This window comes from Rhyacophila brunnea, unplaced genomic scaffold, assembly GCF_057557595.1.
Source record: "Rhyacophila brunnea isolate RB1 unplaced genomic scaffold, BYU_Rbru_1.0 scaffold_8, whole genome shotgun sequence".
Taxonomy (NCBI): Eukaryota; Metazoa; Arthropoda; class Insecta; order Trichoptera; family Rhyacophilidae; genus Rhyacophila; species Rhyacophila brunnea.
In genome coordinates, this window is record NW_028233350.1 from 40828289 (window position 1) to 40842669 (window position 14381).

The 14381-nt window shown below is 35.0% G+C and overlaps 1 protein-coding gene across 9 annotated transcripts in view; it reads right to left on the bottom strand.

Annotated features, from left to right (window-relative positions):
- The window catches only part of OtopLa (proton channel otopetrin-like a), a 195868-nt gene that overhangs the window by 95183 nt on the left and 86304 nt on the right, over positions 1-14381 (bottom strand). For 5 of the 9 annotated variants that reach the window (XM_085959285.1, XM_085959284.1, XM_085959283.1 and 2 more), the window contains exons 2-3: positions 8044-8205; positions 3773-3877 (exon numbers count right to left, since the gene is read on the bottom strand). In XM_085959285.1, coding sequence (XP_085815411.1) covers positions 3773-3877; positions 8044-8184 — 246 coding nt within the window. In that variant the 5' untranslated portion in view covers positions 8185-8205. The remainder of the gene's footprint in view (positions 1-3772; positions 3878-8043; positions 8206-14381) is intronic. The other 4 variants (XM_085959287.1, XM_085959286.1, XM_085959276.1 and 1 more) reach the window with 1 other exon arrangement.

Below are 14381 nucleotides of genomic sequence, written 5' to 3' on the forward strand. Positions count from 1 at the left end.
GACGTTGTGCTGCGTGTTATAAATAGGAAACTCAATTTTCCAGGCCGCTGAAAATTGCGTAAATTAACAATCATCGTCCAACTGGTTGCTTTCCCAAGATAGAATTTTCATTGGTGGTATAAGAATACACGAATATGAATACGTTACCCAAGTATTTTTTACTGTGTTTGATTAATAATAATTATATTTAGAAAGTCGTTATTAAAAATAGAAAATAGTCAGATCTATATATAATATACTATAAGTATGATAAACTAAAAATAGTATAATCTTTTTTTAACAAATAACAAAACAATATAATATGTCAGCAATAAAGCGTATCCGGAAATTTGTACGTATGAGGTTGAGATATTTGTTCACCGTGAGATATTTGTATTAGAAATATATGCCCGTATAGTAGTTTTTTCTACCATGTCCGATCCTAATAAGATCATACATAATATTATCGTCTCTGTTCTGGCAGAACACACTAACTGGAGAATACTAGTTTTGAGTAATTTGACTTTGAAGTTGTTAAAATGTTTGAAATGGTCTATCATGTGAGTTTATTAAGTAATCGTTAAAAGGATGACTTTAAAATAAAGACTGTTTATTTATTAAGAAGGTTTCGAGACGGTAAAGTTTGAAATAAGGAACATTTTGGTATAACTAACTCAATATGTCATTTTTTCGAATTAGTGTCTTCTGCCAGAACAGTGACGATATTTTGTTTTTACGAGAAATGGATGTAAGCCACTTGCCCAACCTATTAGGTCCATACTCTGACTCATACTCAATATTGTATGTCTGAATAAAAACCGCCGAAATACAAGAGAAAGTCAGAAGAAAATATGTAGGTAAGTAAATTAGTAATAAAATCATATCGTATAATTTAAATAAAATTTCGGTAGGTGCTCGAAGTATCGAGTCGTATCTGTCAAATATCTGATAATAATGACCGATATTATCAAATATTTGATGGTAATCAATATCAAACCAATGATATATTGAATATAATAAAGTTGGAAAAATACTGTCTGCAATGCTCCAATGTTATTTTTTATTATTTATATGTAATCACAATAATAAGTGTTAATTATTTTATAGAGCTTAGGTAATCGAGTATCGCTGGGCTAAAGTTCAGTAATACAGTGGAACCCACAGACCACCAAAGGGGTACATATCATCCCTAAAAACTGCTAAATGAACTACCTATATAACACAAATCCTGGTTCGTAAAATTTTTCATTTCGAGCGCTACATACTTATATAATATTATCGCACCCCCAGACCTACACTGACGTAAGTCAAAATCAGCCATTTTCCAGGAGAGCCGAAACAAAATTTTTGAACCATGTTTATGGTACTTGATTTAATGTCTAATGGTTTTACAATGTCCATTTTTTTTGTAGAATTGGAAAAAAAAATATCTTTCTAGTGGCATTCATTTAAGAGTATCAGAGTTAATGGAGTGTTCTTCTCGATATTTGAATCAATTTATTTAAAATAACACTTGAGTTAGGGGTTTATCTCATTAAATATTTTTTTAGAGATACGCCAGTGTTCTCCTGAGATAGAGAAAAATAAATGTAATTGAACTGCATTCATAACTCAAAACAGCAAAAATTCAGACTTACGTCAGTGTAGGTCTGGGGGTGCGTATGTTATTTTAGTGAGAGCTGCGATCAGTGTATTTTATAGATTTGTAAACATTTTTGTAGAACATACAATATTATTAATAAACAGGATAATTTCATCATTGCCTAAATTGTGAATTGGTTTCTAATAACTAGAGTAATAAATTTAGATTATGTACATATTATATCAAACATTTAAAGACATAATATTATCGTTATATTCGTTTGATCTTGCCGCAAAATAAAATGTTGAATGACTGACAAGGTTATCAACTCGCCAGCGAGTGTGACCCCCCGGTAATTAAAATTATTATAATTTGGCAAAATCAAAGCGTCATCTACATTCTACTACTATAGCAGGATATGACTACATGAGTTTTTGTGTTTAGGTACCTATATAATATTTTTTTTTCTGTGTGACAGATTTGCTATTTTCAGTTATGTTCGCATTTAATAATTATGTAGGTGTTATTTTTTTTAAACAATAAGTAAATTTCTATTTCAATAACAATTTGGTGCAGTTAGGGATTGCAATACCGAATGAATATATCAATACCGGTATTTCGGAATTTTTTATTGAATATCGTCAAAACATATTATAGGAAAAAAGTACCCATCAATAAAATATAATACTACTTATCAAAATATCTTTGAAACACTATTCTATAGCAACTAAAGCACCTACCTAAATTAATTATGTTGACATTTATACGTATGTAGGTATAGATCATAATACTTTAGAACTGATAATTTTCCAATTAAGTCCGGGTATAGCAAAATCTCTCTCAAATATAACGTTTATTGGGGGGGTAGAATAATTGGAAATATTTGGGACGAATATTTTCGTTTTTCATAATTCAGATATATTTAAAAGATTTTGTTTTAATATTGTTTAACTTGGTTGAAGTCAAAGTATTATGTATTTTGGCAGCATAAAACTTAATATACAATAATATAGTAGTAAGTAATGATAAAATAACATTAAATTTATCTGCGAAAAACATAAACGGACATGCTTTCTTAATACCGAAAATACCGGTATTTTGAAACCGGTATTTCAGTATCGATAAATAATTGAATAGCGGTTTTGAAATACCGACATTGCAATCCCTAGGTACAGTTTCTACCAAATGACCATTCCGCACTGCCTACGCCCCGCTTAATAAATTCAATTGTCAATGGTCCTGTTAAAAATAGGGGTTGGTTTATAAGTTCATGTAAGGTCGTAAATGAAATGTATGTAGGTATTTGTAAAATTATAATAAATAACCTCGCCAGTAATATTGAATACCTAGTGTTAGATAATATTTCATTCGTTCTGAATGTTTTTCTGCCAGTTTGCTGGTTTTAACCAATTTATACTCTGCGAACGTCTACGTTGAAAAGCCAAAGGGGCGTAGGGGCCAAAATGAAACAGAAGAGCAGAGTGACATAATATTTTTATTGGTTTCGCATATAAATGTTTTTCACTTACGCTCTAAGGAAAAAAGTCGAACTTATCATAGGACGCTGAAAATGAAATTATAAAAAATTTTACCCGAAAAGAAATAAAAAATTTTCACCAAAATGTCCCTTACGCCCTTAGAACAATTTAAACGAGAATGTGAAACGCCGCGTGTTAGAGCTTGTCCAGATGACGCGTGTCCCGCCGAGAGTGCATGTGGACAGCTAAATGAAGTCACACGTACCTGGAATGTGCGAGAGTCAAATCGCGCCATCTGAAAAAGGCTTTACTGGCAACCAGTAGCACCATCGAACAGAATCATTGTTTTATAATTAGCCTGTCTACACGAATGTTTTAGCGGCCGCGGAAAGCAGGCGACGGTCGGAACGCCTCGGGATGCGTTAGAAAGCGATTGGCAAGCTGCATCGGTTAGGTCATGCCATTACGTCATGCGTGATAACAAATGCAAGCGGTCGGTAGCCGGTAACACGCGGTGTTTCACCTGCTAGTATAGAATAGCCCTTGCTAGCACATCCGAAGTGTTTAGATAGAAGTTACATATAACCGTATTATGAGATTGTATTTTTATGATGGTGAAGTGACCACTAAATAGGAAATGAAATGTTAAGTAACTAATTATGATGCGATAGGGTGTTAAAATAATGACATAAGAGAGTAAGAGATCAGAAAGAGGTCTTTTTGGTTACGCAACCTCAGAAATTGGCTCAACGTTCGGGATGTTGGAGATTTGGTGCGACAGGCATGGTGCAGGGAGACGCACTGCGATTTGGTCGCCAACCTTCGATAGAAGACGGCACTGCAAGAAGAAGAAAGACGAACAGTAAATCTTATCACGGTCACCATAAAACCCTATGAAACCTTGTTATAATGTTATAATATTTCACAATTCAAATAATCTTATATAATATCTACCAATAATTTCTTGTGGAAACGCATTATATAAATTAAAATATAACATTATAGACCAGTGATGAGCAACGTTTATTTTCACGAATACTAAATTTAATACGTGCCTTGGTGGCGGTTTCAAGGGCTCGTCGACTACTCTGTTATCTTTTTTTCAAGCCATGCGAGTGTGAAAGTAACTGCACTTCTTCCGTTTTACTAAAATTCGTAAGATTCTTGTTGTTGTTGTTGTTGGACAGAGATATACTTTAATAAACTATTTATTTTATTCAACGAATACAGCCTCAATGACATTGAGCTACTTTACAAGCTGCTTGTTAGCGAATTTAAAAGCGGGCGAGACAGCTAGTGCGATTGTGATGATGAGACACAAAACGCTAGCGAGTTGAAACCGTCATTTTTAGTACTATTTTGACAGGAAGTATTGAGTAGTTCGTTTTTTTACCGGGAATTCGCTACTATCGCTCTACTGCGCAGACGCAGTAGGCCCACATGCCAGCGTGTAGGAATGTAAAGTTGACCGGTTTTCAACATTTCTCGGTAGATTGTTTACAATCTGCTTGTTAGCTTGTTCGATGATGACACTGGGCGAGTTTACAAGCAGATTGTAAATTCGCCAACAAGCAGGTTATAAAGTAGCTCAATGTCATCGAGGCTTGCTTAAGACACAAGATTTGACAATGTAACATTCTATATATTCATACATAATTTGAAAACTTCTCACGCATATACACACTAGAAAAAGTGTAGAACGGGTTCAAGTCCCGTCGGGTGTTGTTTTTTTCTACATATTCTTTATTCTGGTGTGTAGGTATACTGTATATGCATGAAATGTTTTCAAATTATGTACCCATGTCAAGAGATATACCCACAGAACAGAATGATAATAAATAGAATACCGATAGGCTATATTCAATACACCGCATCTTGACGCAGGGTTTTGAATGTGTGAGTGTCCTACGAAAATGAAACACGCATTATGCACGTGATATAGTGTGTTCAATACACCAACATTAAATGAGCGTAAATCCATGAACCGAGAGCAGTTTTCAGTATTTGCCGTAAAAAGTATTCTTTACACGTGTGTAAGTTTATCCCGGATTCTTCCTTACTCGAGTCGGTTACCTGATATCGCCTTACCCGTTATGTATTTCAGTTCCCATTATTTCTGAGTTCCTTGGATATACCTACTTGCGAGTGTCTCGTTTTAATGTTTCAAAGTTACAAATAATATTACAAGTTAAATATTTATCTCCCAAACTCTGTCGATTACAGGATGTTTGATGGGCAATTTAGGGATTTGTAACGTTAATTGGTATCAATGTGTACCTGTACACTGTACAGTAATAACAGTCACATAGGCTAGTAGTATTGACTATTAAGACTAGGGCCCGTCATATCGCAAGAAATATCATATATCACAGAAATATCACTTTTTAACGGCACTAAAATATAAGACGTCTTCGCGAAAATAATCGCCAACACATCAGGGGGAGTGTTGTTCTGATAAGGATTACATAAAAGTAGTGGATCGCGATATATGAAATGGGAAAAATATACACCATTTTAGCCCTTTTCACCACACACTATAACGTTTTCGCCAACATATAAAACTCGCATTAGAACTATTGATTTCATATTTAAATGAATTTCACAAGATTTAATGATCTAGATCTGTTATTGGAAAACGCTTAAGCGTCGGAAGTTTAATAACTAACGGGAAAACTAAAGAAAATTTACGACGAGAAAAACACTTACATAAATAAGAAAAGCCAGGAATTTGAAATTAAAATATTAAAATATTTTGACGTCGTTTCAAACAGCAGTACAATAACCAACTGCGAAGATTTACAAGTGGCCCAGTTAGTTATTTAACATTTTACAGTTTTAAGTTAAAAGGGAAGAATTTATCGCTGTAAAGAGGATCAAAGACTTATATAACATTACAAAAGACGGACAGAATACCACAGACAAAGCTCGCCATAAACAAAATGCTTTTCGTTTCTGAAATATTTGGGATTTCAAAAAGGTAAGCTGGCATTGTTAATGTATGACGATAAGATGCTATTATTTAACCATTCCACGCGTTTTGATTTTTATTAAATTATAACCAAGCAATTCGCCGTACCATAGTTCATCGTGGGATGTTGTTTCGGAAATCAATGGCCGAGTATTGAGATAAAATTTAAAGAAAACACTTAAATATATTATATAATAAAACCCAATGGAATCTAAGGGAATTATGCTTATTAGGCTACTCTGACGTGTGCACGGATATGTTTGATTTTGGGGCGGTTCAAATGCATATGATGTTTATGTGAAAATTGAAAGTAACACTAATTTATACGTTTGCTGATGTTTCAAAGAATGTATTAATTGTTTCCAAAATACATTATTAAACTAAGATAGCAATACTTTCTAATAAAGCAACCGCATCGTCTGTTTCATGGAAAATCGCCAATGCTCTCAAAAATTATAATAATTTTGTAATCGTTCTTTTATTTGCCGCTCCTATCTAACGCATGGCCTGCCTACCTACACGGGCCGTCAGTTCAGTATTTAAGATGAACGGTACTATAATATTGTAAAAACGGAATTTTCATACTTAGTTGTAAAATTCCAAGACAGTGATTTCCAGAGAACAGATTAATAAATAGAATTGAGATAGGCTATACCCCATTACACTACATTTTGATACAGGGTTTTGAATGTGTGAGTGTCCTACGAAAATGAAACACATACTGCAACCTTCAAATACACCAATATTGAATGAGCGTCAGTGTATAAACCGAGAGCAGTTGTCAGAACGAAGGACAAGCTTAGAATGGTGTATTCTTGACACGTGTTTAAGTTTATCCCATATTTTTTCACACTAGAGGTCGGTTGCCTGTTACTCCACACCCGTTAGGTATTTCAGTTCCCATAAATGCTGTGTTCCCTGGTGATTTCCATCCGTGGTTCCGCTGTGCCCGCTATTCTCTCGGCCTTCTATGACAGCCAATGTCTATGTCAATGGAAGACCCGTATCACTCATAAATTAGTGCAACTATCTGAGGCATGCTTTAATATTCAGACCACCGAACACTAACCATCTTAATTATGATGACCTTTAGAGTTTAGACCATGCACATTCGATAACCACTTACGCGTAGTTATAGCCTGTAGCCAGGTCACCAGAATCAAGATTTCGGAGTGTCTGGGTATGGAGAATATAACCAGAAATGTGGGGAGATTCGCGGTTGAAGCTACGAGAAGCTATAGTAAATAGTTTTAGTTAGTAAGTACACTGAAGTCAGTGACGACTGCTATATTTTGTTAGCCGCCTTAGAAATCATTAATAAATTAATATGGACATTTTAAGAAATGGACCCCCGCAATAAAAGCAAAAGTTTTAATAAGACCCACAATATATTAGTTTGTTAATATTGCTATGTTCTAATTAGGGTTACCTGCGCATCTATTCTATACACAAGACTGCTTTCGGCCTCTACTGCAGCTATCTAGGGTAGGTTTGTATCGAAGTATTAGAACGTATTGTAACAATTACAATAAGTTAGTTGTAATTGTTAAAATAAGTGCTTTGTTTTAATAGCACTTCTTTTATCTGTGGTAAATTTTAGAGCGAGATAGACAGTTTTGACTGTTTAAACGGCTAACTTATTGTAATTGTTACAATAAGTGCTAATACTTCGATACAAACCTACCCTAGATAGCTGTTGTAGCGGCCGAAAGCAGTCTTGTGTATAGAATAGAAGCATAGGTGAAACATTATAAATGGACGACATTATGGTAGGTTTATACTGTTTTAAAATAAAAAGTAAAACAACGAAATCTTTTATTTAATGCATAATAATGTTATTGTCGTGCCATCTCCGTCAGAGGTTAAGCAACATTAGGGCGATCTTCTGCTACCCGGAATAGTTCGGTGGAGGACATTTTTTTCTACTTAGAAGATTATTATAAATCTTATAATTAGGTTTTTGAATAATTGTAAAAACGTGCGAAAAATGTTGCATATTATATTATTGACAAATAAAATGTATTTTGTTTAATTACCTTAACGATCGTCCCGACCTGGTGCTCTTGCGTGACCTCCAGGACTTCCTTGTTGGAGTCTATGGGCTCCATCATGAGCATCTCACCAGGTGTTCCCAAGAGTCGTTCCTTCATCTCGTGGATGTAAGGACAGCGCTGCATGACTTAATACAAATGGTGGAGCTGGAAAGAAAGAGAAAGAATTCATAAATATTTTTCGACATTTGAGAAAAACCATAATTTCTGCTGTCATTTTTTATGGATATCCAACAAATAAATATAATATCACCTATTTGTAGGTACAAAAAGATCGTTTAGCTGGAATCGATAATTCTACGAAACATTGCACATACCTTTAAGAGCGCGATGCATAAGCAATAAGCATCAACTCTAATTTATCTTGACTTAGTTAGGTTTGACTACAATCGCACGGTTTCTACTATTTAATCTGAGATATTTTAATATCAGTTACAATCAGTAGTCTAATTATTAGATATTGGGTTATCCGGCATTACGGAAACAACAAGCATGACGGGAGCTCCAGCATATAGATAGACGGTCCCATCTTCACCACCCGGTTATCAAAGGGCCCACAACATAATATTTGTATGAGTTTTTACGAGAGCCTTATTGGGTGGAGTATAACTGATAAATTGGTTTGGCGCAGGCTTTATTAATTATATAATTTTATTATACATTTTAATTGGTATTGATAATAAATGTTTCATTAAAATATGTCGTATTATTATTTATGGACAGACAATTTAAGTTTCCGATATCGACTTCCTAAAAAATAAGCGCGTATGTTATTGAATTACGCTACTAGGCATGGTTCTGAAGAGCATTCTGTGCCTTCGTAACAAGCGTATACCTCTATAGGTAGCAGAGATATCCATCTTCAAGTAGGCTGTGATCTGTTAACATTTCGAGTGGGGCACCTGACAGAAAAACGTTACAGTTTTTGGTTTATATTTTTACATCAGACATCTCTAACTTCAAGTAGGCCAGGGTTAGCGAACCTTTTTACGTAAGCGTGCCAAAATATCCCAAATATTATTTTTCGACTGTCTGACTTGCCGAGCAATTTTTCATGGGGGAAAAAATTCTATCAAAAAATGATGATGTTCTAGATACCACTCACAGAACATAACACACGTTAAGCTTTATCACTTTTTTCTATTACGCCATATATTTTGGTCCACTAATTTTGAAATTGTCTGCCAGAATTACTACTACTAGCTTCACCAAGCTTCTGTTTCTTATTTGTAATTTTTTTGTGGGTAGAATTTTTTGTTTTTGTTAATGCATTTATAATTTCTCCGATCAGAAATGATGAGGCATGCTGGTTTGGAGAGTGCTTTCAATTTTGAAAAAAATCATTTAGCATTTTTATTATGCCATCTGGCATATTTTTGTGAGTTGGCAACACTGGCGCCAAACCAATTCTTCAAGAGAAATGCACCATGTACCAATAATGAAAATATTAGTAAGTATATTATAATGTGCAATAAAATTACTAAAGTTTTGTAAATCACTTCACACATTAATTGTAATTTTAGTCATTGTTACAATTAGTGATAATAAATCTTACTACATATTGGAAGAAGAAGCTTTTTATTATCTCCGACTGTAACAAGTTTGAAACATCGTCAATAAAAGCTCAGAAATAACCCCGAGAATAGTTTGCATCGGTTTCACTTAGAATCTCAGATCATGTCTATTTAAAATGTCGCATCACATCGCCCAGTTGTTGTAAGTTGTATCTCATCTTGTGAAAACTAATTCGGGACTGATGTAATTAATGCTAAAATAATTCCACTACAAACCAAAAGACTGGCGAACTGGATTTATTTAGGAACTGTGATCAAACATGGATAGGCTGCAAACAGAATTTAATGCGTTGATTATTATTTTTATTTGATCGGAATGCATGTTATAAATTCGTTGAAACATGAATAAACAAATATTCTATAAAGTCCAATATACACGTAGGAAATATTTAATATGGACAGCATTGTAAGGTATTGAAATATTAATTGATATCTTTAACGTAGATTTATGAAAACTGAGGTCATTTTATTCACACCTACTATTAATTGCTGGCCGCTGCAACACGGTGAAATGGCTTGTTGATGGGATAACCACAATACCGAGTATATTTAGGCCGTGGCACTGAATGATGAATTACGATGGTGGTGATAATTATTATTGATTATCTTCGAATTCAATGCAATAATTCGGCGTCGAAGATCTAGCAGTGAAAGTGGGATGTCTCCACCAAGGACAGGCACACATACTATTAATTATTGTTCTTTCCAAATCTTCAATGGCGATTGGAGATAACCGGTTTGAATCCTGACCCACCACACTAGTAATTTTTTGACTGGTTTACTTTGTATGCTTTTTAATACTTTTGTATGTCCGTATCGTTTTAGCTTTGGTTTTTGTACTAGGTAGATATATATTTATTGATTAAAATCGTTTATTTATGTTAGTTCACTATGCTTCTTTCTCCCATGACCACTTTTATTAGAAAGTCTTAGGTATCTGCTCCTGAGATATTCCCAGGGTACGCTTAATTAAGACCGAGTGTGGTGTGGGGAGGGTTGGTTTGGAAGAGTCTATGTCTGTGTTTCGCAATAAAAAAAATCGATTGCATATTTCATTCAAATTATTATCATATATTTGTCTCAGGAGCAGTTACCAAAGTCTTGCCACGCTCTCAAGTGACCTTTGACTCAGTTTACTGATTTTATCGTCGTGCTATGGCGTCGTGGGTCCCAGGTTAGAATCCTGGGTTTGAAAAGTACACACATTGTTTTTCAATTTCAGAAGTCAGAATATGGACCTAATAGGTTGAGTAAGTGGCTAACGTCCATTTCTCGTAAAAACAAAATCTGTTAATACAAAAACCTCCACTCTGTGGAGGCCCATACGGTCATGATCTTGTTAGCATCGGACATGGTCGGGTGCAAAGGCGGTACCTTCGCTTTTTTTCTTTTCATGCCTAGACAGTTAGAACCAGAACACAATCTACGCGAACTTCATGTGGTTATATTCGACTATAGATATACCATCATAAATCGTCAGGTGTTCGAATTTAGAACTAAGCTCATTACAATATAAAAAGTATTGGATGATTATGTAAAATGTTAGCATGTGGCGCCCTCACTCAACTGACAACTTATATTGGTGGATCTATACCAACCGTTGCATATGGCAGCGGCTGGCCGTCATAATAATTGGCGGAGGTTCTTTGTGATTGGAAATTGGAACTAATAATCTTTGAGTGAAAACAATGTAGCTGCATTTACACACGTGTTAAATAATATTCTCGCTATGCGTCAAAACAGCGGCATTCCGTTCTACTGTTAGATTATTTTTAGCTTAGACGCGGAAGCCGAAAATGCATCATAAAATAGTGCATTATTATTACGAAATGATTCGGCTGCATAATGGAGTCAAGGAAGAGTTCGCTGCACCACGAGAAGAGAGTAGTAATTATTTATTATCGTGGAGTGCGGAGGGCTAAGGCATTGTTCCCGAAATAATACAATGGATGTTTGACTTTTGTTTGATTTTTGTGCAAGTTGATCACTGGTATTTATTAGATGCGATCAGGCCGATCGGAATGCGGTGAATTGTATCCATGAATATGGCTGCAAATAAAATGTGAAATAACTGCTTAATGAATATTTAACCAGTGGTATTCAAACGGTGCGCCGTGGGATGGTGCGACTAGAGTTGGGTATTTCCCGAGAAAATCTCAATCTCGAGATTCGGGTTTTCCCGAAATGATAAAATTTTGAATTCTCGAGATTCGGGATTCCCAGAAAAGAATTCTCGAGATATCGTGAAATTTCAAAAAAACCTGTACAAATAAAATCAGTGTAAAAACAGACAAATTCCAAAAAAATACGATTTTTTTTATTTATGTAAAAAGACAAACAAAATAGAAGTAGGAAAACAAAAATAATTCAAAACATTACTTATTAAAATGGAATTTCAAAAAACACAGACTGTCAATCGCTGCGTCTGACAACCGCGTACGCTTTTGAGACACAAAATTCCCTGATATTGCAAAAATTGTGCTCATTTTGAGTCGCGTTGGCTAAATTGTGTTAAATGCCCCGATAAGTCTTTGAACATTTTGTGTTTTCTGTCTACTTTTTCATATAGAAAACCATTTTTTCAATTAATATTTGATAATAAAGAAATCCTGAATCCCGAGAAAAGATTCTCGAGATCCATGATTTCCCAAAATGTTAAAAATTTCAATTCTCGAGATTCGGGATGGAAAATCTCGAAAATTTCTCGAGAATTCCCGAAACCCAACTCTAGGTGCGACCAATACCCAGAGGCTCCTAAAGCTGTTTAAAAAAACTAATAATTAATTTTACATATTCTTAATACGAGGCATGATCACAACGATATACAAGATTGTGATTGATATATAACATTGAAATGGTTTTGAAACAGTTATAATTGTTAATTCTACTTTAATTAAGTTATTTACATTGACAGCTCTTTCGAGATAGTTATAAACCCATCTTCAGAACGGTCAACTAAACTAATATTGTAAAAGTTGTGATTTTGAAGGGGAAGCATTAACAATTCATAATTGTATTTCTTTAGTCAGCTTACGTGAAAGAAGTCTCAGAAGTCAGAGAAAGAGAAGATGTATATCCTCGCACTTTAAACCGAGGCGTAATTCCTCTTACCGTCGCGAAGTATGTTATCGTAGTAGATTTTTTGGTTTCCACCGTGTATCCTTCTTTACTCGACGTTTCGGGCTCGTTGCAGAGGCCATTATCAAGAGATGATAATATGTTTTATGATGAAAATGTAGTGTAGGTATATGAATGTAAACGTTGCTCTAAGAATGTCAAAACTGTCCAAAAAATGTCCAACATTATATAGCGAAGTATGTTTTTTCACATTAGGAAAATAGTTTGACTATGAGTACAATGATTGGGGAGAAACTGTAGCGAATCATGGCACCTTATGAAGACTCAGATCAACCTTATACATATTGAGCTTCGAGAACAGATGTTTGTGTCGGATACTGGGTGGCGGACTAGCTTTAGGAGTAAGAAAGAGACAAGAGAGCGAACCACGAAGAGTGAAGAGGTGATACGTTGGACCTGGTTAAGCCAACTTCAACTGGCTTGCCTGTTCTTCGAGCCAATCGGATTCCGACGTCACGTATACAAAGCATTTACGCCCTACGGGGGGGGATCTACGGTATGCGGGGTATGACCTGGCTGTAATGACGGAAGAAGACTGGCGAGCGACAGGGATTCTTTTAGTCGCCGTATGGCGGAGAAGGAGAGAAGCAATTCGTAAATAAAAGAAGATTAAAACTTGGAAGTTTCGCGACGAATGGGAAACTGGGTTTTGATTGCGAATGACCAGTGTTTGTTTAACAATGCTCTCAGAAAATATAATATGTTTGTTTGAGCTGAAGAATTACAATGTCTGTGTGTAAAAGATCACTGCCAGTGTTAATAATGGATAGTGGATCAGCCTAATTGAAGTTGGACATGCCTGATATCAGTGATGAAGGGTGGAGGTAGGCTGTTAAGATCAGCCATAAGCAGTGCATACTAAACTTGGTCAGCCATACGTATTTGTTTTCATTGTACCAAGACTACAATTTAAAGGTGGTGTTCGTTAGTTTTTAAAATTCAATTAAACCCCGCGAAACCAAACCATAATAGATAATAGTCAAAAACTACTCGTCTATATAGAAAATATCTAAAATTATACCATTAAATAATACATAATTTTTGATATTTTATAGATATAGTAATATTTTGTTATCAGTTTGGTTTAGGCAGAGCGTTTAAAAAAAATAACCAATAAAATAAGTAATATGTATTTCTAATTCAACTGAAACAAATAAGTATGATTGTCGGATCGCCCAAAATATACCAAACTATTATGGTTTGGTTTAGGCAGGGTTTCATTGATTTTTAAAAACCAACCAACTCCATCTGTAAATTGTAGTCTTCGTTCAATAAAAACAAATATGTATGACTAACAAAGCTTAATATGCACTATTTGTGTCGGATCTTAAAAGCCTACCTTCGCCCTTAGTCACGGCCTGATATAATAAATAATATGCATGTAACACGTCTATTCCAAGGATGAAATTGCATGATTTGAAGTCAACCCCTTACACGATTACAACGCTAATATCGTTGGACATCTCCATTTCGCATAACACGCACATTCGAAAGACCCTCCCCTCCCATGAGAAGATTGGGCAATCTATTTTATTTTATCGAAGACTTCAAAAGATCGACGAGGTGGGCTTTTGTGAGGGTCAAGGGGTTCGCCTGATGCCCTCGCAGCCC